General features: G+C 40.8%; 1 protein-coding gene across 1 annotated transcript in view; it reads left to right on the plus strand.

The window, feature by feature from the left end:
* The first annotated feature begins 539 nt into the window (after positions 1-539).
* Positions 540-27,515, plus strand: part of holn1 (CD2 antigen cytoplasmic tail-binding protein 2 homolog holn1) — a 77,936-nt gene continuing 50,960 nt past the window's right edge. Inside the window, exons 1-4 of the mRNA XM_068350838.1 lie at positions 540-694; positions 10,570-10,789; positions 17,433-17,599; positions 26,655-26,813. Of these exons, the coding sequence (XP_068206939.1) occupies positions 10,570-10,789; positions 17,433-17,599; positions 26,655-26,813 (546 nt within the window). The 5' untranslated portion in view covers positions 540-694. The remainder of the gene's footprint in view (positions 695-10,569; positions 10,790-17,432; positions 17,600-26,654; positions 26,814-27,515) is intronic.

Consider the following 27,515-nt stretch of genomic DNA (forward strand, 5'->3'; position numbering starts at 1 on the left):
TGTCTTACATATATCAGCCACATGATATTCCCGGGGGTTCTACTTTTAGAAAACCGTATCTTTAAAATTTGTTACTTACATATTATATTTCAGACGTTATTTATTAATGATGGTTTCTAATGTGAATAATCTGGAACTTATCATTAGGTTTGGAAATAGCTACGCTTGATTCTATGCTTGTATGTCAAACTGTATTGGACGTAGTATGTAAATGTCAATTTTTTTTTGTGTTATTGGATGAATAAGAGGAAAAAAACTGTCAGTGTTTTGTGAAGAATTTTGTTGATCAGTGTGCAACGAATGTTGTTGGAATTTATTGAAGTTCATCTACGACATATAAATCAACAATATTTTTCGATACCAGGATTGCGTTGTATGGAAGAGTCCATATTGAAAAGAGAACAGTTGTCATTTATATACGCAACTAGAGTAAACAACAGTCTTGATACATACAGTTTGTAATATTTTACATACTATGCTATCATCTTACTTAAATTTTAAAGATTTATTTTACTTAAAGCCATCATTATCTTTACTAGGTGCGAGGCTGACAGTGTAGTCGTCTGAAGGTGGCACTTTAGACAACGACAGATTGTGATCAAAACATTAAGCACAGGAGCAGAAGATCGGTCGTGATAACTTTGGCATTAGCAACGTTACTCTTGTAACTCAACCTTAACTTCGCTTCAACAAGGTAACCGTTTTATGTATTTCTATATAGTAATAGCTTCAAGGAGCCCTTTCTAGTGCTATTTATGTGATGTTATGATTGGAAATTTTACTGGCTTAGGTCGGGAAAGCTGTTATGGGTGCATGATGCATCAGGCAACTCAGATCTCGTGTAGTGTTGTTGCCTGTACTCTAAATACAGGGTATTACTGTACTGTATTATAGGGTAATGTAACCTTGGGAAAAAGCTGTTTTTTTTCTATAGAAACAGGTCAGTTCTCATCGAAAATGACACTCGTTTATGTCGCAAATAAATAGTATCAGAACAAAGTGGTTATCTCTGAACATGTTGAATAGCTTACCGTAGGCCAACCTAGAATTTAATTGTGATTGTAGTTCATTTTTACTCCTTAAACCTTTTATCTTTATTTCCGTCACGAATAAATAGTTAATAAGATGTAAACCTAATATATCCGGTAATATTTTGGCAGAGTCCCACCCAGGTCCATTACCGCTTGCCAGTACATAGTAGCTTGATGTTTTTTTTTTTCACGAGCGAAGCAAGCGCACGGCAAAGCAAAAACTATTAGAATTTGGGGACCCTCTGTAGTTTATGGGTGCAAGCCTTGGACCGGCCGAAAATCGAGTAAAAAATGTCCAAAATCGGCTCTTTTTTTCATGGGAATGATCACAGAATGTAATAATATTAAATTCACCAAATTTGTAAATGCTTGTCCCAACAATCTACATACTAGGACCACTCTGCACATGAAAGTCGGAAACATGTGAGAAAAATGAACAACTAACCCAAAATTCCCCTCCTAACCTGACCTACAAGCCATGTCCTTACCTTCCTTGTGACCTACCCGGGGGGGGGGGGGGGGGGGGGGGGGGCTAACGCCCCCTGCGACCCCTCAACCACTGTCGCCAACATACAAACCGAACCTAGTAGTTCCCAGGTCACAACCCCTAGCTGGTGCAAGCCCCCGGACCCCCTTCGTAAGTCTCTCTCTTACACAAAAAAAGCTATGGGCAGCACTCTAAATTATATCTTAACCACATTGTAATAATAAGAAAGTTATTCAGGATTACCTTAATATTTGTAGTTGCTGAAGTCTAAATCTTCGGGTTCTTGCACCTTCACAGGTTCCCCTAAAGTCATCTAAGATCCATTTTTGAAATAAAAAAATGAAAAAATTATGGGGTAACTCAAGTAAAGTCCCGTAGGTCTAAAAACCTTATTGTCTTCAAAGCATCAAGCTGATCTATATGAGTAATAAACTCAACACCATCACTCAAAGAGAAACCATACGGAACACGTTTGTCCATTACAGCATTTAGCGTTGGAAAGGGTCGACCTCGTGTGTAGGTCAATCTCGGGTCGAGGGGGGGATTTAAAATTTTGAAATCACGCGGCCAGCAAAAGTAGGCCTACAAGCGCACGGAAACGAAGGGTTAGTTCGGGTGGTTTGTTTGACACTGGCTTTATCTACCGAAACATCTTAACTAGATGTTGGCTAACCTAACCTTTGGTTGTATATATAACAAATTAGTATTCGGCATAATTTCAGGACGTGTTCCAACGAACTAACAATGTTAACAAGGGGTTAAAAATGAAGATTGTTGGGATTAGCGAAAACGTAAGTCCGAACATCGATAACTGTTCAAGCTTGCGCCACCAGCTGATAGGCGAACAGAGCTCCGCTCAACGGGTGTTATTATAGTCAGGCAGGAAACAAAGCTTGGGGGAAATTTTACGATCGAGTAACTTGGCCGTGTTTTCAGCGGACGACGCATTGTAACGACCTTTCCCGAACCTAACAATTCATGATAATTATCATCTGCAGTATATAATGTCACCATAAATAACGTGTCCCAACTAATTACAAACTTAACCGAGTGGTAAAAATGTATATTGATGGGACAGTATTAAATTGTAAAAACAGACAATTCTTAGCCTGGGATGACACGGGCTCTATCCATCGGGAAAGTTGGAAACTAAGCAGGAGCTACCCGGGACTTGCGCTCGGACCGTCCTGAACTTAGAAAATATTGCCGTGGTAAAGGTAAATTATGATATTATTCAAAATGATAAAATAACATCATATTATGGTATATTGGATCATAGTAAAGAACATCTTCCCCATAAGTTAAAACGATTTGGCTAGTAATAAGAAAGATATCGCCCTGTCCCTTAAAAGTACATTCACCCCAAATTTGGTAATATTTCAATAGACTCTAATGGTTTTTCCTCTGCCATGTGCTCGCTTCGTTCGCGAAAAAAGAAAAACATTAAGCTCCTATGTACTGGCAAGTTGTAATGGAGCTATTTGCTCCGCCGTGCGCTCGCTTCGCTTGCGAAAAAAAAAAAAAAACATCAAACTACTATGTACTGGCAAGCGGTAATGGCGCTGGGTGGGACTCTACCGAAATATTAACGTATATCCTATGGTAATGGGGCCACCCTGTAGGAACCATGGGGCTTGGGTGGGGAAAATTTACTAGCGAATCGATAAATAATGGTAAAACTAACCTTTTCTTCTCTATACATTATTCTCTGGGACGCATAATAAGTTCATGAAAAATTATACACTATTAGCAATCTATTCCCTAGAAATATTTTTTTCACTTTTATTTACATTTTATGAACCACACGTATCAACTTCTGTGCAGTACGATTCCGAGTTATCTTCTAGGGAAGACGAGCACATTTTTTATTGTAACTCGACTGAAGATAGCCAAGACAAAACATAAGCAGACGTAGGTGTTAATCATGAGGTAAGGCATTATTTATGATTTACTTTTAGAGCTTATGACCTGGATAGAGGGGTCTGGTCTGCTGGTCCCCAGTCTAAGTTTGTGACCTGGGAAGGGGGGGTCCAAGGGCTTGCCCCCAGCTATGTCTTTGACCTGGGAAGGTTTGTGACCTGGAGTAGGGGGTCCGGGAGGGCACCCCGTTTAGGTCTGTGACCTGGGAACTACTAGGTTAGGCTAGGTGGGTTTGTTAGGTTGTGTGGCCTATTATGAATCTCGAAAGTGTTAAATAATCAAGTTTTTTCCTGTTTTTGCCGACCCAAGGTCCCAGATTCCCACCTGTGTCCATCGGGAAAAGGGGGTTGATAACAGGAGAACGGTATGCTTAAGGAGAAAATAAAACACAAATACCCTGGAAGCACAATATTCACTGTAGGAAAATTTATTATTTTTATTGGAAATTTAGTTCTGTGTTTAATAATTTCAGTGCTATTCCAAATGAAGGAAATAAAAGGTGTTTTTGGTGTATTTACTGTAAGTGGACCCCCCTGGTTACGGCATCCCCAACTTACGTTTTTTTCACGTTATGAAGTGGAATACGAAGTTTTTTCGTCCCCTTGTTACGGCATCACCAACAATTTCTCATGCGGCCAAAAAATTCCAAAATTCAAACTTGACGGTCCGTGTGTGTGCGTATGACTATGAGAGTCACTCACCTCACTCCACACTCATACATCACTGTATGCGTCACTGCATACGTCACTAAGATGTTGGTCTGCTATTGGTTGGCGTCAGGGCGTCACTAAGATCCTGATATGCTATTGACCGACGTCCCTGTCACAGTGCCTGAGAGAGATGCTGCCTCTCTCTCTCTTTGTTTATCACTCGCTCAGTTCAGAATGATTTTTTTTTATGCATTTTTGTGCTTAATTCAAACTTTAATTCGTTAGCCATGGGTCCTAAGATTGCTAGTGATGTTAAAGGGAGAAGAAAGATGATGATTACTATGGAAACGAAGGTGAAGATAATCAAGAAATATCAAGAAGGCAGGCGCATTGTTACCCTCGTTAGGGCATATGGCCGTAACCAGTCAACGATTGGTACAATTATCAAGCACAAGGAAGCCATTAAAGCAAGTAAGTCTTCTAAGGGCATGACTATCCTTGCCAGTGGAATGACCTCAATTAACGATGAGATGGAGAGACTCCTTCTACTATGGATTAAAGTGAAGGAAATAGCTGGTGATATACTCACGCAATCGGTAATTGTTCCGTAACTGAAATACAAACCACGCTATTTGATATGGGTATTACTTTCGGCATAGCTGAAATGACGAGCCATTAGAATTTTAACGAAGGTTTACTAGCGAGGGGGTTGGGAGCCAGCTACCCCTCCCCCTCTCACACACCTGTGATTAGCTCACTTTGCTTTGGCTCGGGTGACGATCATACGTGTCTGCTCCCACCCTCGCTTATATGACAGCCTTTGATCTTTGTTTTTTGCTTTTTCTTTTCAGTGTGTTTGGAAGTTGGCCTTTACCATGCGGGAGCTTCCTGGCTTACCTGACCGCCCTTGCGGAACGTTTATGTCGGCGGTGGACACAGACCCTTACACCTTATGTCCTTATTGCAGGGGGCAACAATGTGAAAGAAATAAAGTATGTGGCGAGTGTAGGGAGTGGTTTACCTCCCTGTGGGAGAGGTTTTTCCGGCACCGGCAGAAGAAATCCAAACGGGATATTTCTCCTCCAGGGGTTTCCTTGAGGAGAGAAAATCCCAAGGACTCTTCTTCCGTACCCCGAACCTCCTCCGAAGCTCCCACTCGATCGGTCTCTCCCGAGAGGCCGTCAAGTGGTAGCGTAGGCCGTCAAGTGGTAGCGTAGGCCGTACTTACGTTCACCAACCTCGGGGTTCGAGAGAGGGAGTTGCCTCCCATAGCGAGGCAGCTCCTCCTCCTCCCCCGGGGGAGGATATTTCTGATAACAATGTTTCTAACAATGATTTGTTGCAGCTTTGGGCTTCCTTGGGGCTTCAGGGTTCGCCCTCCAAGGAAGCCCTGTTTGACATAATCAGGTTGGGGGCTGCTGTCAAACAGTCGCCGACGGTAGCAGAGGTTGATCCTCTGTCTATCGTCGACGTTGTTGTGGCAGGGGCTTCCGACGAGTTAGGTCAAACCCCTGCTATGGTTCCTGATGCAGCTGAAGGCTTAGTTCTCCCCTCCGAACATCCTTCGAGGGAGGAACTAAGTCCAACGGTCTCTCCTGCAGGTGATTCTCCCCCTCGGGGGAGTTCACTGATAGAGACTCCTCTTCAGAGGACTGCCTGCTGCCCCCAGAGGACGTATCAGACGGTAAGCTCTCTTCGGTTCTTCTTCTTCGCAGTCCCCCGCAGAGGATCCTCCTCACCGTGCACTGACCGTTGCAGCTGTATCCCTGGACCTCTCTGCAGATCGTTCACGATCTCCTTCGCCTGCCAGACCTGCTGACCTCCCATCTCCGTTCCTGGCCGCTGACGTACTGTGGGCACCCACGCACCCCGTTACCCAACGGGCATCGGTCCCTTCGGGGCAAAAGGTGCTTTCTCACATTGTGAGTAAGTCCCTTAAGCACCAGGTATCCCCTGCACGCCAACGTTCTCCTGCACGCCCATGCGCTATGGCGCGCAAGCGCTCTCCTGCTGTTCCTGAGACTGCACTTCAGAAACCACCTGTTCCAGGGACAAGGCGCCAGCGATCTCCAGTGACTGAGACTACGCGCTCCCCTGCTCGCCAGCGCTCACCTGCGCGCCAGCGATCTTCTCCTCGCCAGCGCACATCTGCGCGCCACGCGCCCACAATCTCCTGCTCGCCAGCGTTTTTCACCTACGCGCCAGCGTTCGCCTGCGCACCCACGATCTCCGGATCTGGGCGTTGGAGGGAAGAATCTTTCTTCTCCTTCCCGTCAGCGATCTCCTACGCTCCTTCGGACCTCGCCTGCTCGTCAGCCCTCGCCTGCTCGTCAGCCCTCGCCTACGTGCCATCGCGCGCAGTCTCCATCACGCACACCTGTCCCAGCTCCTGTAGTGCGTAAAGCTTTTAAGAACGTTGTCCTCACTGGGGCAAGGACTGGAGTCCCTCACCCATCAAGCTGCCAACTGGGTCCTAAAGAGGCACGATGCTGTAGCTTCCAAATTCCAGAAGCAGATTGCATGCAGGGAGGTATTGCAGCTAAGAAACATTCAAGTCAAAAGCCTGTCCTGTTCCCGATGGAAAGTGTGGAGACAGTGGCTGAAAAGTGGATGAAGCTGAGCTCCATCTTTTAGGTAGCTGCAGGTCTTGTCTACATCCAGCCAACAAAAATCGTCGCCTACTAAGAGACAAGCACATAAGGCAACAAAAGACAACTCCCGCCACCTACAATCTCCCTCCAGATGAGGATTGCAACAGCCGGCGCCCTTTTCAAAAAGACAGGGCCAAAGGCACAGAAGACAACGAGGAAAGAAGCAAGTAAAAGGGCAATCCCTCTACAATACCATTGGTAGGAGAATGCCTACAGTCAATTTGGAGGAGATGGCATACATCACAAAGTGGAATGGTGGGCTGTAGATGTACAGTATTACACTTCGGATACCAGGTTCCGATCATCAGCTCTCCCCCTCTCCTCTGTTTCCTTCACCAACAATGTCATCCTTTCATCAGGGGTCAATTAAGGACTGCGGCCTTTGAGAGGAAGACCAGACCATGGTAGAAAAGGTTGCTCTCCAGGAGGTTGTCAAGGGGTCCCCAGGCTTCTCCAGTTGTCTCTTTCTTGTCAAGAAGGCATCAGGAGGCAGGAGACTGATGATAGACCTCTCGGTGTTGGACGAGTTTGTTCTGTAGACTCCGTTCAAGAGGGAGACCGCAGCCACAGTCAGCAGGTAATCCGACCATTGGACCTTGTGGTGACAATAGACCTGAAGAATGTGTACTTCCAGATCCTAGCACCTCCCGCCCCCTGGAAGTACCTCTGGTTCGTTGCAGAGTATCAGTTCAAGGTTCTGTTTCAGTCTTTTGATGGCACTGCAATTTATCACCAGTGTTCACTCTGGTATTGGCCTGGGCTCACGCCAACAGAATTTGTCTTATTATGTTACCCAGGCGATTGGCTCCATCACCAAGACAGGCTTCTTTTGTTCTGCCACGATCCGGGGGTTGTGGTAAATCGAGAGAAGTCAGTTCTTTTATCCAGACATAGACTGATATATCTAGGAATTGAAATAGACATAATCCTTGGGAGAGTTTACCCATCACAGGATCGTCTAGTACACCTACAGGAGGTGACGCTCCCTTTCCTTCAACAACTTCAGCTACAGGCACATCAATAGCAGAGATTGTTAAGCCACCTTGCGTCCCTGGAACGCCTTGTTCTGAACGTACATCTCCAGATGCGTTCCATTCAGTGGCAACTAAAGAAACATCAAGTTTCAAGACTGTAAACCCCCCCCCCCCCCCTCTGAGAAACAGGCTCTGATAGAGGAAGAGTGAAAGCGAAACGTGTTGTGGTTAGACTATACTAATCTCCCCAAGGGTTTGGACCTCCTTCAACATCTGGTAGGAGGTGGTCAGATGAAGATCGTTGCTGCCACATCAACATGTTAGAGCTCAAGGCATTTCTACTGGCCTTGCAACCCTTTTGTCTTCTTATGAAGGGCCACATGTTGATGTTGATGAGCAACATCACCATGGTGGCCTACATAAACAAACAATGTGTAATACCGTTTTACTGCAGCTCTGTCAGCTGGCAGTGGAAATTTTGGAATGGGTGGAAGCCAACACGATCACCTTGTTGGCCCCCTTCATTCCAGGAAAAAAGATCATTCTAGCAGACAAGGTGAGTAGGAGGATGCAAATAGTTGGATCAGAGTGGTCTTTTCCTCCTCAGGTAGCTAGCAAGATCATGGTTTTTAGGGGGATTGCTGACTAGACTCGCTTAACTGGAAACTTCTATAATACAGTACTGTTCGCCAGTGCTAGACCCGGAAGCATCGTTCAAGGACGCCTTTCAGCATCTTTGAGACAGCCTTGTTGTGTATGCTTTTCCACCATTTTGCGTAATAAGGAGCAGATTCGGCAGAGTACGAGTAACTTCCCAAGCTTAACATTACGATCATTGCTCGAAAATGGTGGCAAGTAGAATGTTACCTGGACTTTCTACTTCTGGTAATGGAGATTCCTAGAGAATTACCTCCCATGCCAACCATCTGGCCAGATATTTCACAAATTGATGGAATCTTTATGGCTCCACTCTAGGAGGTTATCCAGCATCTCTCAGAGAGAAGATTTTTTGCAGGAGGTTACAAAGCAGATGCCTTGATACTTCAGGAAGTCATCTACATTGGTACACTTAACTAAGGGGGTCATCTTATGTACAGTATACCCTTGATAGCTGAGTTTTTGCTTTACCTCCGGGAGGAAAATTCTGCTCAGTATCAATGGTGAAAGGCTATAGCTTGCCTTGAACCAAGTCTTTTGACTGAAAGTAGTTGATATTTCCTCCTTGGTGTAATTATCCATGCTCATATGAGTCTTCAAACAGTACTGTACTGCCCTTTGTCAGAAGTGAAACCACCTCCCTAAAATGTGCCCAAAATTCTCCATTCCTTGAAAGGAGTTCCGTACGAACCATTGAGGTTAGCCACAGACAGTAGCCTCACAGTTTAAATGATTTTCCTGATTGGTCTCGCCTCAGCCAAGAGAGTACGTGATCTACATGGTCTCTCCTCAGACATTGTTCATTCAAGGACGTGGAGGCAGGTCTCGTTCGTCCTTGAGTTTATTTTTAAGACCCAGAATCCATCAGTACCCAATTCCAGGTTTTCTTATACAGCAATCAGATCTCTATCCTTAAAGAAGTAACCAATGATCCTGATAAGTTGATTGTGTTTCATGTGAGAGCGCCAAGGCTCTATCTCAAGTGAACACTCACAGCTCGTTCCCAGATACAGTATTCCTTTTTAAGTACTGGCCGAGTGAAGATGAAAGTGACCAGGTATACAATTTTTTCATGGATTAAAGAGATTATTAATCATATAGTTAGACCCTCATCACCTTCCTCTTCAAATGGCACACGAGTCAATGTGCATGATGTTAGGGGAATAAGTAAGAATGTATCCAAACCCAATTCTTATAAAGCTACTGATACATTCGGACAACATATCCCATACGAGGATGTAGGTTCTTTTGTGCAAGTACCTTTTATTTTGGATACATTCTAGCCTAATATCTGTGGAATCTCTGTGCACACATCATTAGGAGGCTAGTAGGAGCTATAAAGTTTGCTCCCGTACATAACCAGGTGCTCGAACAGTTCCCAAGAAAGTTGAATCCACCACAATTTGGTTCATAGTGACTTCTTCCCTTCTAATGATTGGTCTCCTATTAAAAGATGATTGTTTGTATTTGTGTAGGAACAAAATTGTTTTTAAAGATAATTACTGTAGTGTTTTTCCCAAACTGCAAACTGGAGTCCTTTATGTTACACTTCCCACCTCAACCATCCTACAATCTCTAAAGTACTAGGATTGCTACCTGACAGGTGGGCGGCTTCCCCGCTACCCACCCATAGTTATAACTATTTCGTTAAATTTTAATGGCCATTCCAGCTTCACAAAAGTCATACTCCCATTAAAAGTCCCAGGTTTATAGTTAGGAAAAATTTGAATAACTTTATGAATTTGGGATTTTAAAAGAAATTTGTACTTAGCTATACAAACCTGAGTCCTTTAAGTTGTTTTCTTCACCTCAACCACTCCTCTGTCATAATCACCACCTGTCATTAACCAACTACCTAGTTAACGATTCAATGGCCGTTCCAGGTCCGCTAAAGACATATTCGTATTTCAAAGGACTCAGGTGTACATAGCTATGATAAATCCAAATTATTTTATAATTTTCTTATTTTCAGTGATGTATACCAATTCTGTTCATTTAAGTTATATACTACTGTATAAGTGGCATTTATTACACTAAACTTTTCTAATGGGTTTGATTCTTTTATTTCTATTTTTGACATTTAAGTTTGGTGTAAAAGACTTGACTTGTGCATTTTTACTTGCATGTCTAAAATGATATACAGAGAGACCCACGGGATACCAACAAAATACTTAGTTTAAATTCTTTTCAAATTTTCAGATGTCATTGAAGAGATCATCTGGCCCTTATAGTTATGACGATGATGAAGATTATGTGCCAACAAAAAGTGTCAAATATTCAGAAAGAGAAGATGTGTTACCTGTAAAGGAAAAGAAACATTCACTTGATTCCGATGAAGAGGAAGAGACTGAAAAACCAGCAACCGGAGAGGAAAATGGCGACAAGAATTGTGATGTTTTGAAAGATGAAGATATTGAAGGTTTGTTATATTTGGTGTATTTTTAGTCAGTAAGTTCATTATTTCAAGTACATGGAAACTGCTAGTTGCACAGTCCTGTATATGGGCTTATCTGTTACCATTAAGAGTCTTTAAAAGGATTTTACTGTTATGGCAGACCACTTGCTAATTTGCCTATCTAACTAATTCTTTTTTTGATATACAGTGAACCCTCGCTACTTCGCGGTTCGACCATCGCGGATTCACCACTTCGCGGATTTTTTTCATAACCCATGTATATACATATATCGCGGATTTTCCAGAAATATCGAAAATACCGCGAAGTGACCGATGGTGCGAGATTAGAGAAAGTAAGGAAAATTGAATCGTGATTGATTTTCAATATAAATGAAACTTTGAGGAGCAACAAAGATATCATTTGTTAGAGAGATAGAGAGAGGTAAGGAATGGGAGGTAGTGAAAAGTAGCCCACAGAGAGAGAGAGAGAGAGAGAGAGGGAGAGGGAGAGAGAGAGAGAGAGAGAGAGAGAGAGAGAGAGAGAGAGAGAGAGAGAGAGAGAGAGAGAGAGAGAGGGGGGGGGGGTTTAAATGTAATAAACAAAAAAAATTGATAGGTTATAACACTTTGGTGCTTATGTAATATCAACTGTATACTGTAGACGGTTTGAATAAGTTAAGAAATGGTATAAATGATACTTTGTTAGTGTATTCGTACACACTCAAGAGCGGCAGCTAGATGACAGCTGATCTAATCACAGCCAAAAGTAAAAAAAAAAAGAAGTCAACAATACTCGATTTTTAAAACAAACCTGAAATTTAAAAACAAAAGTACACGCTTTCTTAATGTGCTATTAACTATTTAAAGAGTGGCAATTTTCTAGAATAAAATGATATTTCCCAAAAAATAGTGGTTTGCTGATGAAATCGGATGCCGTATTTTTAGCTATGATTGAAATGGATGTAGACTCGGCCTAATTATTTCGTTTCGTATTTAATTGACACTAAGAAAACTAATTTTAGCTTCTTCATCTAAATGTAAGTATTGTATAACACGAAGAGAGAGAGAGAGAGAGAGAGAGAGAGAGAGAGAGAGAGAGAGAGAGAGAGAGAGAGAGAGAGAGAGAGAGAGAATCAGCTGTTGTACTCAAATGGCGTGTTTTTGTTTCGTGAGAATTTCATCGCCACGACTTTAACAACAACATACTGTACTGAACTTTACAGTATTATACAGACTACTGTAATATGATAAAGTAAAATATTTGTAATCTATTTTATATGAAATGGGGCTATTTTTTTTTGTTTAAAATTTACATTTACGTATGTAAAACAACTCACTCTCTCTCTCTCTCTCTCTCTCTCTCTCTCTCTCTCTCTCTCTCTCTCTCTCTCTCTCTCTCGTAGATTGTTTTCCTGCTTTGTTACGTATGTATGATTTTATATAGATACGGTAAATAATATTTGTAATAACATATTTTATTAAAGCTTTTACTGTAATATCATTATTTATCACTTTCATCATGCGCGTTAAATTCCTTAGTTTGTTTACTGAGCGTACTTTATGACCCCGTCGTTTCAGGCGGCGTCATAAAGAAAAACATTTCATTTGGAAGTCCTAAGAAAAATTAAGTAAAACATTAGTAATAACCAAATCAACATACTGTACTGAATAATCAATATAATCGATGCAGAAACTAACCTATACACAGATGTGTAAATGCGTTTGTTTCTTCATTATAATCAGAGATAAACGTAAACAAAACATTGGTTGCCATTTTTTATCGTGCTTTTTGGCGTGTTTAGGAAACGCATGATATAAAGTCGCCCTTAATATTTGTGCCTGTTTTAGTTTAGGGTACGTTAGTACATGCATTAAGTGTTCTGTACATTAAAGGGTAGTTTGTTAACAGTACTACGTACAAGGGAAAGTTTTAAAAGTCTGAATATACATGTTAAATAAATAGGTAAATATGCTGTCACTACTTCGCGGATTTTCACCTATCGCGGCCGGGTCTGGAACCTATCTACCGCGATAAACGAGGGTTCACTGTATTTACTTAAAAGGTATGTGCTGTAAAGTAGGGAGGTAGAAATATTTTATTTTCATGCACATTCAATTTTCATTGTTTGCATCCTGTAGTTATAGTTACAACTGGTATTCCTTTTGTTTTAAATTAATGTCTTGTAGTAAAACATAAATTAATTATTCTATGATTTTATGTATATTTAACTTATCAAGCCCTATCCTTCATGAATTGGTATAAGTGGTATTGTGGCGGGATGTTGCAAAAACAACCCCCACACCCTTGAATCTTACTTACTGACAATTGTCTCCTCAACACATACTTTCCCTTTACTTTATCATAAACTGGACTCTTGAACAAAAAGGACATAAAAACCAACCATAACCTTAAAACTATATTTATTAAAACTAGAATACTTATCACAACCCATCCACAACCAAAATATCACTTGAAACTAATTATAAACTTGAACACTATATATAAAATAACTTAATATCATTCGAATAAACCAACCAAAAAAAAACAACACCTAACAAAACTTAAAATTAAATTAACCACAACCTTAACTTCAAATCACAAAAACATATATATTGCGTGTGTTCACTAACACTCCGCAAGATTAGTCACAAAAAACACTTTAGTAATCTTTCACTAGCCAACTGTCTTTATTGGCACAACACCACTATATATAACCAGAAGACTGTCTTAAATATCCATAACAGCCCTCGGGGTCATGGGTGTCATCGTTGTCGATATCATCATCATCATCATCATCATCATTAAGAATAGCAATCGAAGTTCATCCAGTCCTGGTCATCAACATTTATCTAAATCCAAAGAGCAGTCTAAACATGATCGTAATTCAGGCCAGGTCATCAACGGTTGGGCAACAATCAAAACTAAGTTTTTTCCAAAGGAGGAATCACGGCCTGCCAAAAATAAAAAAGAAAAACACTTACGAACACTCCTAACTAACTTAACTATCGCACTATAATCAAAGATAAATAATAAATTGTTCCTATCATTCACAATCACGATAAGCAAAGATAAACAAAACTGTACTTACTCAGAAAATCAATAATCACTTCCTCGCTGGTAAAGAAAAATAATGAATCCAGCGTTCACACAACTGACTCAGGACGCAGTCAAATAAAAAAAGCATTCGCTCTGAAACATTCACCACTGTCGTAACCTAACTAAAAACATAAACAAACAACCTCAAATATACCGACAGTCTTTCCCACCACAAACAATCATTCGCTAACTACCACTTGTTCTCTCTCTCTCTCTCTCTCTCTCTCTCTCTCTCTCTCTCTCTCTCTCTCTCTCTCTCTCTCTCTCTCACAGGATTTGGCAAAAAACAGAAATTAAAATAAAACAAAAATAAATCCTCCACAGTATTGATCCTGACTCCAGTTAATGATAATTTACAAGAGTGATTCCAAATGGTATTTATTTCAATGAATTGCTTCCGTTTTATGCATGGGTCCCCTAGGGGGTTAGTGCCCCTCATGCGGTGCGCTGTAGGCATTATTTAAGTGTATTTACAGCATTCCTTAGGCCCCTGTCTGCACTTGCTTTATATCCTTTTACTTTATCGTTAATCCCACTTTCCCTTCTTTCTTATTGTTCAACCTCTTTTGACTGTTACTTGTTGGTGCAACTGCAGGGTTTTCTCCCCAGTTGAACTTGGGTGCTGAATGGTCTCATAGACTCCATTGCCAGGCTATACTGTACTGTATAGCCCTAATTCATAAATCAAATCTAATCCTTTATGCATTGGTAGATATGCTCTTGAAAAAAACATAAGGCATATGTGCAAGTGCTCTTGTAGAGTCATATGCTCTTACAAAGACCACCTGACCTTGTAAAGAGCTCATGGTCTTCAAGAATGGATGTACTGTTGTGTAATTCTTTCTTTTGATTGATTAATTCATTTAGAATTCTCCGGTATCCTGACATCGAAGATCATTGATGCTGTCTTTCTATTGAGATGGACAACAAAAGTGTAAGGAGAATCTTCAGGATTTACTCAGAGAACTACCTTTTTATTTGCTTATCTTAATATTAATAATTTAGTTTTGTGAAAATATTTTTTTTTCCATCTGCCAGTTCTGTTTTCATTCTAGATAACAGTTGCTTGGTTGATTTAGCATTTAAGAAAAATAGGTACTTCCATATCTTCAATAAGTATTGTAACATGGATTGAATTTTCCCTCTTAAAATGTAGTTGTGTCATTATTGGGATATATAAGATATTTACACTAATATTATCTGTGGTGTGCTTTTGTAAAAAAACTTCTTATGGTAAAGTCTAAATAGGTATTCTTTAGTTAATCATCTGTTCCTTAGTTTGAATTTTGGCTTGATTGGGGTTAGGAAGTTCATATGATTGACCTTGATTTTAGTGCTACCTTTAACAGTTAATCATAGGCCTTTGTTTTCAAACTCAAACAGTGGGTAGTAGTCAATTTTTTTCTTAGCACCATAATTAAGTTTTTAAGTAATAGATTGCCTAGAATATTTGTTGATGGGACCATAATGAGTTTAGGAATTTGATATCTGGTGTTCCTCAGGGTAATGTTCATGACCCAATACTTTTCATGCTATACACACACTATATGTATGTGGTTTGGTCTAGAAAACAAGCTTGTTGCATATGCAGATGATGCTACCATCTTTGTAGCAATTCCATCTCCTGAGTGTTGATCTGAGGTTGCTGAATCTCTTAATAGAGATCTAACAAAAATTAGTGCATGGTCGTCATTATAGGGCATGAAATTGAACCATAACAAAACTCAAAGTATGATTGTAAGTAGGTTGAAGACTGGCTCCTCAACAACAAGCTCTTTATATTGACGATGTTCCTTTAACTATTTACAACTCATTTAGAATTCTAGGTGTGATTCTTGATTGCAAATTTGCTTTTGAGAAACTCATGACAGTCTGTCTCTTCTTCAATTGCACAAAAATATGCTTATTGAGTTTGGTGATCTTTCTATCCTTAGGAAATATTTTATTAAATTTATTCTACCATGTTGTGAGTATTGCTTGCCTGTTTGGTCTTCAGCTGCTGACTCTCACCTTAATTTGTTTGATAGAAACATACGGTCTACTGAATTTCTTATTCCTGATCTGGATATTAGTCTTTGGCACTGTTATGAAGTTAGTTCTCAAGTTTTTTCATGATTCAGATCATCCATTGCTCTCAGATATTCCCAGGCTGTACTGTCATATATGTAGTACTATGTATGCAGTTAATTCTAACTCATTCCTTCACAACTGTAATGCATAAATACTACACAGTACAGTATTCTGGAAGTGTTATTCTAGTTGTGACCAGATTATGGAATGAACTTGCTAATCAGTCATTTGAATCAGTGGAACTTGAGAGAGTCAGTTTTTGTAAATGCTTTTCTGTTGAACATGTTGACATAATTCTTGCTTTATAGTTTATATATGACACATCTATTTTAATGTTGCTGATTTTAAAATATTTTATATTTTTTATTCGTTACTTATACAGTATATATTTTATTTGCTTTTTCTTAATTTCTTTTTCTCACTGAGCTATTTTCCCTGTTGCTTTTCCAACTAAGGTTGGAGCTTGGCTAGCAATATTAATAATAATGATAATATGAAATTATAATGGTGTTGGTAGTTACTGGCAGGTGGTGGTGAAGCACCACCTCACTGCTTGCTCACAGAGGAGTTTTCTCTCTTGGACCATTGCCAGCTTCAAGACAGCACTCTACTAATAAGAAGCACTTTGGAACATGGGTTATCAACCTAAATGACCCCTTGACACTCAGAGTATAACCTACTCAGGAGCTACATTGGTCCAAATTGGCCAATGAAGTAATTGGGGCTAAGGTATTAGATTTTAGGAGTAAGCGTACTTGTTTTGAATTTTGTAGAAAGGTTTCTTTGGTAAAGAATTCTAGAGACAGTTCAATAACATACCTCTCTGATGTTTGATGGTCATTAGCTTCAGAAATCTTGGCAGTCTTGTTGAGATTATTGTCCTCTAGGTCCTGTAGTGGCTGCTGCTTTGGCCCTTCAAATTTTTTAAAAATGAAATTAAGTAATATATATCTTTCATTATTCCAAAATTCATTGGAAAAACATATGGAGACCTATTAGGGAATTGTTTTTTTGAGATCTTCCCTTTAAATTCTAGACCTATTAAGTCTAGAATTCTAATTGGGTTATACATATCTAATTTTTATTTTACCTATCTCTTTCCATCGCTGGCATTCCACCTCCATCAGAGTGTGGGGGTCTGCAATATGAACATCAGGGAAGGTCATAGAAATATATATAATTTTAATATTGAAATTATTTCTATACTCACCTGACATTCATGTACATGCCAACCCACCTCCCCACTGACTTGTTTGGTCAAGAAATAGGGAAAACTTGCTACTTCAAAACTGAAGAGAGTAACCCCTAGCATGCTACTTACCATTAACTGTAAGAGTTTCATTACTGTACTTGAGCTTGTATCTTAAAAGTAAAGAAAATGGGTAATTTTTGATAAACTGTTTAAGGAAGCATCAATAAAAGGATCTGGAAAAGCAATATGAACATCAAGCGAGTATTGAAATTTAAGATTAATTATTAAAATTGTATTTCCTACTCTAGGTCAAGAAGATGGAACACTTGACTTTGAGGGTGAAACCCAGATTACACCATTCAACATGAAAGAAGAGTTGCAGGAAGGGCATTTTGATGGTGATGGATTTTATCATTTTAAAAAGGAGTCAGATTTGATAAAGGATGCTTGGCTGGAAGACATTGATTGGATTAAGGTATGTTAATTTTTTAGTATTAGTTTTTACTATCAGATTCCGTTGATACAAGAATTTGTTTGCGAGAGCATTCATTAACTATATTAGCCCTAAAATTTGTTAAGATGTATTTGTTCTGACTCTATATACAAACCCTGTCACTCTTTATAAGGAATATACTTTTGGCAAAGCTAGAATCTGGGCTTAAAAATTTTAATGAGGTATAACTACCCACCGCTAGTTAGCGGGGGTTGTGGGGTTTAGTACAATACTGGCTACCCTGCTCACACACAAACACGTGCTATACTGTCACTTTTGCTTTTGACTCCGTGGAGTGCAGTCTCTTTCTCTACCGTTAACAAATTGGCTTTTGACTTTTTTTCTTTCTCTTTGGGTGTTCTTGGTTTTTAGCAGATCTCGTCATGCGGGTTTGTTCGGGTCAAGAAAGTCACCAATGCGATACCTTCATGTCCACCCTTAACACTGATCCCCATTTCATTTGTCCTGCTTGCAGAGATCATTCTTGTAAGCCGTACTCAATTTGTAATGGGTCGGGAGGGGCCATCCTCCCACTGTGTGAGATTTGGTAGGTGGCAGAAGAAGTAGCCAAAAGGGAATTCTTCCCATTCAGGGTCTTCCTCTAAGACGAAGAAACCCCGACTTTCTTCTCCATCGAGGTCTTCTCAATGGCGAAGAAACCCTGACTTCCTTCTCCTTCGGGGTCTTCCTTGAGGGTGTAGAAACCCCAACTTCCTTTTCCTTTTGGGTCTTCCGTTAGGGTGAAGACACCCCAACTTCCTTCTCCTTCAGGGTCTTCCTCGAAAGCAAAGAAACCCCGACTTCCTTTTTCGTCAGCTTGATCCCTTCACGTTGACTCTGCTCGCTTATTATTATCCTAGGGAGGATGGTGGGGTAAGAGTGATGATCATTTGACCCCCAGACAGCCCTTTGGCTTAAAGGACGCTGCCGCTTCCTCTAGCAAAGCGGTGCCACCCTTCCCCTAAGGGGAGTCTCTGTCCATTGATGATGTTCGTCATCTCTGACATTCCTATGGGATTTCGGGTGCCCCTTCGAAGGAATGACTGTTATAGATGAATCAGTTAGGGGCACAGAGGAAGCATACACCTGCTTACTCCGAGGTTGACTCCGGTACTCCTCTCCGAGACTGAAGGTAATGCACAATCAGAGTTTCTAGTGCCCTTCCTGTAACCACCTGTGCACCTTCTCGTTCACCCTTTGCTTGTGTCGCTTCGACATATGAACAAAAGCAGGTGTAGACTAGTACTCATAGTTTTCCAGTGGGGAAATCCAATGCTGCTAACCCAGAGGTTGACGTTGGTCATTCTCGTCAGCTCGTAGATTACGATGCATTCCCTCAGGCTGAGTACTCTCAATAAGCTGAGGGTCTTCGAAATATGATGTACCAAGCTGCTGCTCTCAAAGGTGAGCACCTCTCTCATTTGTAAGTGAGATTTACCTCTACTGAGTGGTCGCCTCCACGGGATTTTAGGAAACAAGTACTGGATTCATCCATGCTTCTTTCCAGCTCGTCGGAGCAAGACGACAAGGTGTTCTGAAGGTTGTGTTCAGTCTCGGTTCCTCGCAGTCATGTCAGCAGGACACAACTACAATATAGAACATTGATAGTTATGATAAGCCAGGACCTTCGGGCTCTGTGCTTGCAGCTTTCTTTAATCATGGGGAAAGAACCCACCCTTCCTGCTGTGCGCACAGGATCTCATCTTTCTTCCGTGATTCTTAATGCTTGAACACTTAAGACTGCTCGTCAAGCTCATGGGGGAACATTAGCGAGTGTTTGTGCCTTGCCACGTGTAGCTTTGGCTTGTGGGCAATTAGACCCTTGTTTAGTGAGAGAGAGTCACGCGCTTTGTTGCGCACCTATCTGCCATATGAGGTGCGAGGACGAGCTCCTCTCGCTGACGAAGGTCTGCACAATACCTCTGGTTCGTAACAACAGTCTCACGGAGAGCTGCATGTAAGCGCTACTCTGGTAGCGCATACATTCTCTGCTTCGGCAGTGCTAGACCTTTACCAGGTTAATGCTACCTCATGATCACCTGTTCACCCACACCCAGAAGGGACAGTGCATGCACACACCATAGAACAAGCTACTGAGGTAGCTCTCCAGCGAACATCTGTTCGCCCAACTAAAGCAGTTCGCAATAGTGCTCCCGTGCGTTTTCCAGTGGTAACTCGGATTTGTTTCCCCCCAAGCAACAACAGCTTGTTAGCGATTTTGACCGAACACTAGGTCATTTTCGCCCGACTTGGGATCCTCCCATACAAGCCCCCGAACATTATCACTCCAGTGCTTCTGTAGGTGTTTGTTCTTTTACGAAGGATACCCCATAGTTCCATGATTTGGTCAAGGCAGTCCAGCAAGTGGTTTCGGGTCCTGGCTGATTACCATCAGTCGGTCGGACATCTTCGATTAATCCCAAGGCAGGTACTTTTCGAGTACCTCTCGAGGTTTCAGACTCCTTTTCCTCCTCAGCAGTCAAGTAGATACCAGAAATATCTAGACTCTATGACTATGGATATCAGCCTAGACCCAGAGTGAGAGAGACTGGGAATAATTCTTGTCATTCCTCAGAAGAGAAGGAGATGACTAAGGCAAGGAACAACTCCCCCTGGGGACATGCTACACCCCAGAACTAGCAGAGGCTCGAGATGTCCTTCACAGACAATTATCAGTCATCACCGATCAAAATTGTCTAAGCCAAACAATTGGCCCAACTTGGTAATGGCCCATCCCCCCTCGTACCCCAGGAGGCTTCTATGCCGATGGAGATTACGAGGAGGAGTTCATCCTCACTTCTCGCTGGTTTTACATCTTTACTGCGAGAAAGGAAGGATACTAGAACCATCCCTAAGAACTGGGCTTTGAGGGCTGAAGCACCTGACCACAGGAAAGTCTTTCCTGGTTTGGTTTTAACCTCAGAAAGACTGGAGGAAAGGGTTCATCCTTCGAGTTCTTGGGACTCTGCTAGATCTGCCGATAATGACTACAACCCACCCCGGGCTCCTATGAGTGTGAGCGCATGGTGTGGTGTGCCTCTCGATCATGACTCAGGTCATGAGGATTTGCTGCCAAGGTCGGCAAGCTCTAAGATCTCAGCCTTGGAGCAAAAAGAATCTGACCAGACTTTCTGGCAAGTTATTGCTTGCATAAGAGCTATTAACTCTTTGGAAGACCCTACGTGTGCTCCCCTGGATGGAAAAGACACCTTCCAGGACCTTCTCTACAGCACTCCTAGACCCACCTTGACTAGCACAGCTTTTCCCTGGGCTAGGGCATCAAGGGTGCTAAGAAGAGGGCATATGCACAGATTGTAGGAGGTTCATCTCGGCTACTTCCTCCACCATACGTAAAGCAAAGGAAGTATTATGATATCAGGGACGATGTCCCATCTTTGCCGCTAGACCCAGCAATCCGTTTGCTTACTAGAACACAACACTTGAAAGACTGGCAACACCACCGGTCACGTTCTCAGAAACTGACGCCTCAAACATGGAGAAGGTTGAAAAGTACGCTATGCAAGCCATTTCATGGTTGTACCTTTGGTTTGGCTCGGTTGGACATCTCTTCCATAACGAGGATTTTTCCCGAGCACATGGGAGAGGCATAGTCTACCTTCCTACTCTCTGGGACCAGGACAGTTGATTTCTGGTCCCATCATGTGGTCAACCAGTGATCAAACTGGGCTTTGAAACGATTGAACTGAGTCGTTTAGAAAGTCCAGAGGCAGTTGCCGAGGACAGAAGCCTTCAAGTTGCACAACTCGCTGATGGAATGCCCTTCCCTCTATAATGTCAAGGACATTGAAGCAGTTGCTGAACGCTGTAGGAAGGTGAGTCAGGACTCCCTCCTTCATAAATCGCTGTCAGCATGCTCTTACGCTACAGCTTCACCAGCACAGAGACCATCTCCAGTAAAACGTCAATGGCACTCAAAGGGTGCCAATACCTCTAAGCAGACGAACAGGAAGCCTATTGATGCCAAAGCGGCACAAGGGAGAGGAGAGAGAGGGGTTAGATATGGATGATCCTGCTATGGGGGGGGGTATTCCTCCTGCCCGTCCACCGGTGGGAGGATGTCTACAGAGACGGTAACAAAGGTGGTTGGCACACGGAGCCGAACCTTGGGTGGTCTCCATGATCCGAGCAGAATACCATGTCGCATTCACTCTCTTTCTCCCTCCTTTGACGTGTCACTCAGTGACGTCACGTTTCTATACGAAGGGGTCTGTAAACGAACAGGTCCTTCTGCCCGAAGTCCAGACCTTGCTAGAGAAGGGTGCTCTCTAAGAGATCCAAGAAGGGTATTCAGGCTTCTACAGTCAACTCTTTCTTGTTGAGAAGGTCTCTGGAGGCTGGAGATCAGTCATCGATCTTTCCTCACTGAACAAGTTTGTTCAACAAACTCCGTTCAGGATGGAAACGGTGGACATGGTCAGGCAGGCCGTAAGACCCAAGGACTTCGTGATAACACTGGATTTAAATGATGCTTATTTCTAGATCCCAATCCATCCATCATCAAGGAAATATCTAAGTATCATCCTAGATGATCATTTACACCAGTTCCAAGTGCTGTGTTTTGGCCTGTCCATAGCACCTGAGGTGTTCACAAGGGTGTTCTCCCTTCTCCCTAGTATCAACCTAGGCACACAAGAATGGTATTCGTCTATTATGATATTTAGATGACTGGCTTATTCTATTAGACTCAGTAGTGATCCTTCTCCGACACCAAGACAGGCTTCTCAAGCTTTGCTTTGATCTGGGGATTGTGATAAATAGCAAGAAGTCCCTCCTGCAACCATCACAAAAACTGGTATACTGTACCTCAGAATGCATATAGACACCCAACTAGGCAAAGTCATTCCGTCTGAAAGCAGAATAGAGAGTCTGAAGAGGGCAGGGCACCTTTCATGTCGTAAGACTCACCTACCAGCCCATCAGGGGCTTTGTCTGTTAGGCCACCTGACCTCCGTGGAACGTCTGGTGACTAATGGACGTCTTCGCATGTGGTCTCTCCAGTGGCAACTGAAGTCCAGGTGGGCTCAGCACAAGGACCCCCTGAACCTTCAAGTTTGAGTGGGTCCCGAGCAGAAGAGAGACCAGAATTGATGCTCTTCACAGATGCATTAAAAGAGGGATGGGGGGCTCACATGTTGCAGCACATGGCCTCCAGACTGTAGTTCGAGTTCGAGCAGCATTGCCACAATCCTCCAGGAAATGATGGCAGCTTTTCTGGTACTCCAGCAATACTAAGACCTTTCAGGATGCTCCGTGTTGTTGATAAGCGACAACACAGTGGTGGCATATATAAACAAACAGAGGTACCTTTCCGCATCACCTTCACCTTCTAGCGGGCAGTTAATAGAGGCATTCAAAATTCTTAAAGGAATAAAAAATATAGATTACAACAATCTATTCAGGCATAGCACAAATCACTCTAGAGGTAATGGATACAAACTGGTATTTAAAGGATTCAACGCCACTAAATGTGGCAATTTCTTTACATACAAAATAGCAAATACTTGGAATAGACTTCCAGCTGGTATAGTAAACAGTAACACGCTAAACGAATTCAAGAATAAGTTAGACAAGATCATAAGAACTCTCTAAATACTTAAACTAAATCACTCTACCAAAGAGCAAATGGAGTCTCCGTGGATGGACTAAAAAGTCTTTTGATACATCCAAAATCCTTGTAAATAACCAAACTAACTAACTAACTAATGCTATCTCTCTTGTGCTATACTACTTACATATAGAAGAAACCAAAATCTTTGTTTCCTTACAAAGGAGTACTAGTCCTCAAACCCCACTTTGTTCGTGAACTCTGACCACTCCAAAAGAATATATTCAGAAACACTTTATCTCGAGTTACGGACTATTCTTCGAAAACAATTATCGAAAACAGCTGTTCGATATTAATTCTTCGAAAACCAATTGTTCGACACGATAGTTGTTCGAATTGATAATTGTTCGAAAAAGATAGCTGTAGATATTGTTTGATTGTTCAAAGAAAATAGCTAGAAACAGTTGGTCATGAATATTTATTTTATAAACATTTACTTGGTTTATGTTATGAAGTACAAAAAATTAGTATTAACGGTTATAAAAAAAGAGACACAATAAAAAGAACATGAATTTATTTTTGGCTAATACAAGATAAAATAAGTTATTTTAAATGACATTTTAAAAACAAAATATCTGCAAGTTTACAAAGTGAAATGATATGAAATTGCTTGTAAATAATCGATCACATTCTGATACTCAAAGAATTTATCATTAAGCGACTTCAAGCCTTCTGCAGACTTCTGATATTTCTTTTTCCCTCTGTTACATTCGATCCCACCTAATAACTTTTCGATATTAATTTCAGTGGGGCTTGTTCTCTTCTTAGTGCTGCTAAGAATTTCCAGATAGTTGGATGACAACCAGAGACCTGATGTAGAAATGCATGGTGTCATCTTTCAATTATGTTATTTGTCTTGGGCAAATTTTGTACCCTTTCAAAACAGGACCACATTTCAATATGAAATTTAGGCGGGCGACTTGTATCCCTACGGCCAGGCCGCCCAATCCAGATATCTTCATAGTAGTCCACTATAGGTAAAGCTTCGACTGAATATATATTTTCATCCATTAGTGCGTTGAAAGTTTCGACGACTATATCAGCAGGAACGAAGGAAAGGGCTAGTAGCATGCAAATGTTTAATGAAAACTCAGCATCACAGTCATACCTCTTATTGGGGCCGAATTCACACACTTTTCTATAAACACACTGATACAAATGAAAAAAACACCCGTAGTAATTACTAGATGGAAATTCTTCCTTAACTGCCTTTATTATAGTGGGCTCAAAATCTGTTTACAGACTGAACATCTAAAGTCGGTGATATTGTTTTAACAGTTCTAAGGAATTTCCTATATTTTTGTTCATTCTTATTCGGTAATAAGGCATAAACCAAAGGTATAACATAGCCGTTTTTCATTCCATGAATTGTATAAAGTTGCTCGAAAATAACTGGCACAGTTTTAAAGGTACCATCCATAAAATAATTCTTGCATGAAGCAAGCACACCGAGATTTTTCTGGGTTGAAAATACCAGCATTCTGTCTTTGACTTCTCCGGAATCAAATATCAGAAAGATTCGCCCTTGCTTGTTCTCATATCTTGTTCAGGTGATATTAAGTCTTTTCGATGACTAACAGTTGATCTACAGTGGTCTTCCTGCCTCACTCGATTGATTGTTCGCTTTATGCTGCTAGTTTGCGGTAGAGCGACTGCAACATAACCACTTAATTCTGCAGATGCGTTGGACATGATATAATGAGGAGAATCTCGTGTTAATCTTGCGTCTGTCTTCACTTTATCTATAAACTGTCGTACTTCAACATTTGTCGAGTTTCCTGAGTGATTATGTTCGCCAGAAGTAGAACTGATCGAGCCATCAATTGTTATAGCGCGACCTTTGCATTTTTCAGCAAAATGTTGGCATTTCCAATACACCTTTGACCTTACTTGCTTGTCCTTCACATATTAGAATCCATCCAGTAATAGCATGGTTCTTCCTTTGTAGCTTTGAATAAATTCAGCCATGGCTCTTTGCAAAGGGTGTTTCCTCTAAACTAAAAAAATCTTATTGAGTTTTCTTGGAAAACAAACATTGACAAAGCAACAAAATAATTTCTATTGCTATCTTTTTCGAACAATTGTCAATTCAAACAACTGTTGTGTTGAACAACTGGTTTACGAAGAATTAATTTTGAATAACTGTTTTCGAATAATTGTCCGGATATGCTTTATCTCTGATTAAGAGAAACTATCATGAGAGCCTAACATCTTCAGGGGAAGAGTCTCTTAAGGGCCCCGCATCGAGCACATGATACATGGGTCTTACTGCAACCTCAGCGTTCGGCGAAACCACCCAGTAGTACAAGTCCTTGAACCTGGTGGATGAAAGAGAAAAGCCAGTTTTACGGGCAATTATCTTAAGGAATGCACATACAGGTTTATGGACTCCTCCTCAGTAGGCAGTGTGGTTGCAGCGCAACAAATAACCTAACTGTCAACTCTCACCAGAACATATGCCAGTCTTAGCCTCAGGCCTAATTATTCTCGGCATTATTTGGTAAAAGAGACTCTAAGGTGGATAGTGATCTTGATTGGACTTAAAGCCTGCCATTAGTTTTTACCATAATGCAAATAAGAATGCCTCAAATTTCTTTAGTATGTGATCATATAGTGAAATTGCCTTTTTATAATGTAACACTTGATGTTCATACCACTTCACCCCTGGCGAAGGTTCTGTTTTTGAATTTGAACGTGCAGGTTTGCCTCTTTACGAACCGGCTACTCTGTTCTCTGGCGGTTCTCTTTGATCTCTTGCTATTTCTTATAAGAATTGTATCAGAGAGGGTGGGCATACCTCTCATTTTTTTCCCATCAAATGATCTGCAACTTTTACAGTTTTTAGTCTCTCATTGAATAAAACTTTACTCAGCATCATTGCTTAGGTGACCAGTCAGTGCCAACTCTAAATGGTCTGTTTTTCCTTTTAACTAAAATCATGCATTATCTATAAACTATAGTACATAAATCAACATTTGGTCTGATGTACAATTGTGGGTTGTGTATATATATTTCACCGGCTTGGTTGAAACAGCTGGTAGCTTCTAAAGAAAATGGAAGAATTTTGAACTAGATACTAAAGTGGAGACCTTTTGAAAGATCGAAAATTAAGTTGAAAGAAAGCTTGTGAGGTGAAGAAGTTGTTTCTTGAATCAGATTAAACTGGTATTATTATTTAAGAAATAGTAATGATGAAGATGGTTTTTAAGGAAGAATGAATGACTGTACTTGGAATCTGGCAAGAAATAATGTTTAATAAAGGGCATTGTGGTGATAAAGGGTTAGAATTGTCATTATATTATGAAAGATTACTGTATGGTACTAGAATAAATAAAACTGTTATACCATTACGACAGTTTACTGTATGTTAAGAGAATAATGAGACTTCTAAATCATCTTTCTTTTTATCAGGTAAAACAGCGTGAAGGTGATGAGAAAAAGTATGGGTCAGACATTGAGTCAGATTCCGAGAGTGAAATCTATGAAGAAAATGCAGATGGAAATATCATGCTCTACACAGAGATGTTGGAGTTTGTAAGAGAAGGCGAAACTATAGCAAAGGCATTAAAGGTGAGTTTTGGTTCAATATAATATGAATATTGCACTGTTGAGGTGCATTGTAAAATAATTCAGGTACAGTATTGCTAAAACTGATAATTCTTAATTCTTGCCAAGACTTTTTATTATGAACAAGAATAATGAGAGATTTGTGGAATGGCGTTTTATTGTAATTAACTATCTCTCCTTGTGCTTTGACTTTAGCCATAAGCCCCATATATAGAATATATCTCTATCGAGTTCTTTACAGAACCCTTTTAGCACCTGGTTGTACTTCTATCTAAACTTTACCCTTCAATTTTTTTTTTTTTTTTATTTTCCCACATGGTTATCCAATCCTTTTTTGTTACAGTTTTTGCATTTCATTAAATAACAGATCCCTAGTATAGTAGCTCTAAGACTGTAGAACATGGATTATTGAACTGGTTAAGTAATATGTGATGAATGAATGGCTCTCTCAGGCCTTACAATTCTTGGTGTACATGCAATTTATTTGTTCATACATATAATACAAACATTCGTCCTTTAATTATGAGTAGGCCTATGACTTCAGCGAAGCTTTAATAGGGATTAAACGCTTTCAGATGGGCAGTTGGCCAGAGTGCTGTAGTGACGAACTTCCCCTCTTCCCATGTATGACCATTCAATGTTTTTTTTTTTTTTTTTTTTTGTGTGTGTGTGTGTGTGTGTGTGCGCGCGCGCTTGTGTTTTTGT

The sequence above is a fragment of the Palaemon carinicauda genome, chromosome 27 (assembly GCF_036898095.1).
Source record: "Palaemon carinicauda isolate YSFRI2023 chromosome 27, ASM3689809v2, whole genome shotgun sequence".
Classification (NCBI taxonomy): domain Eukaryota; kingdom Metazoa; phylum Arthropoda; class Malacostraca; order Decapoda; family Palaemonidae; genus Palaemon; species Palaemon carinicauda.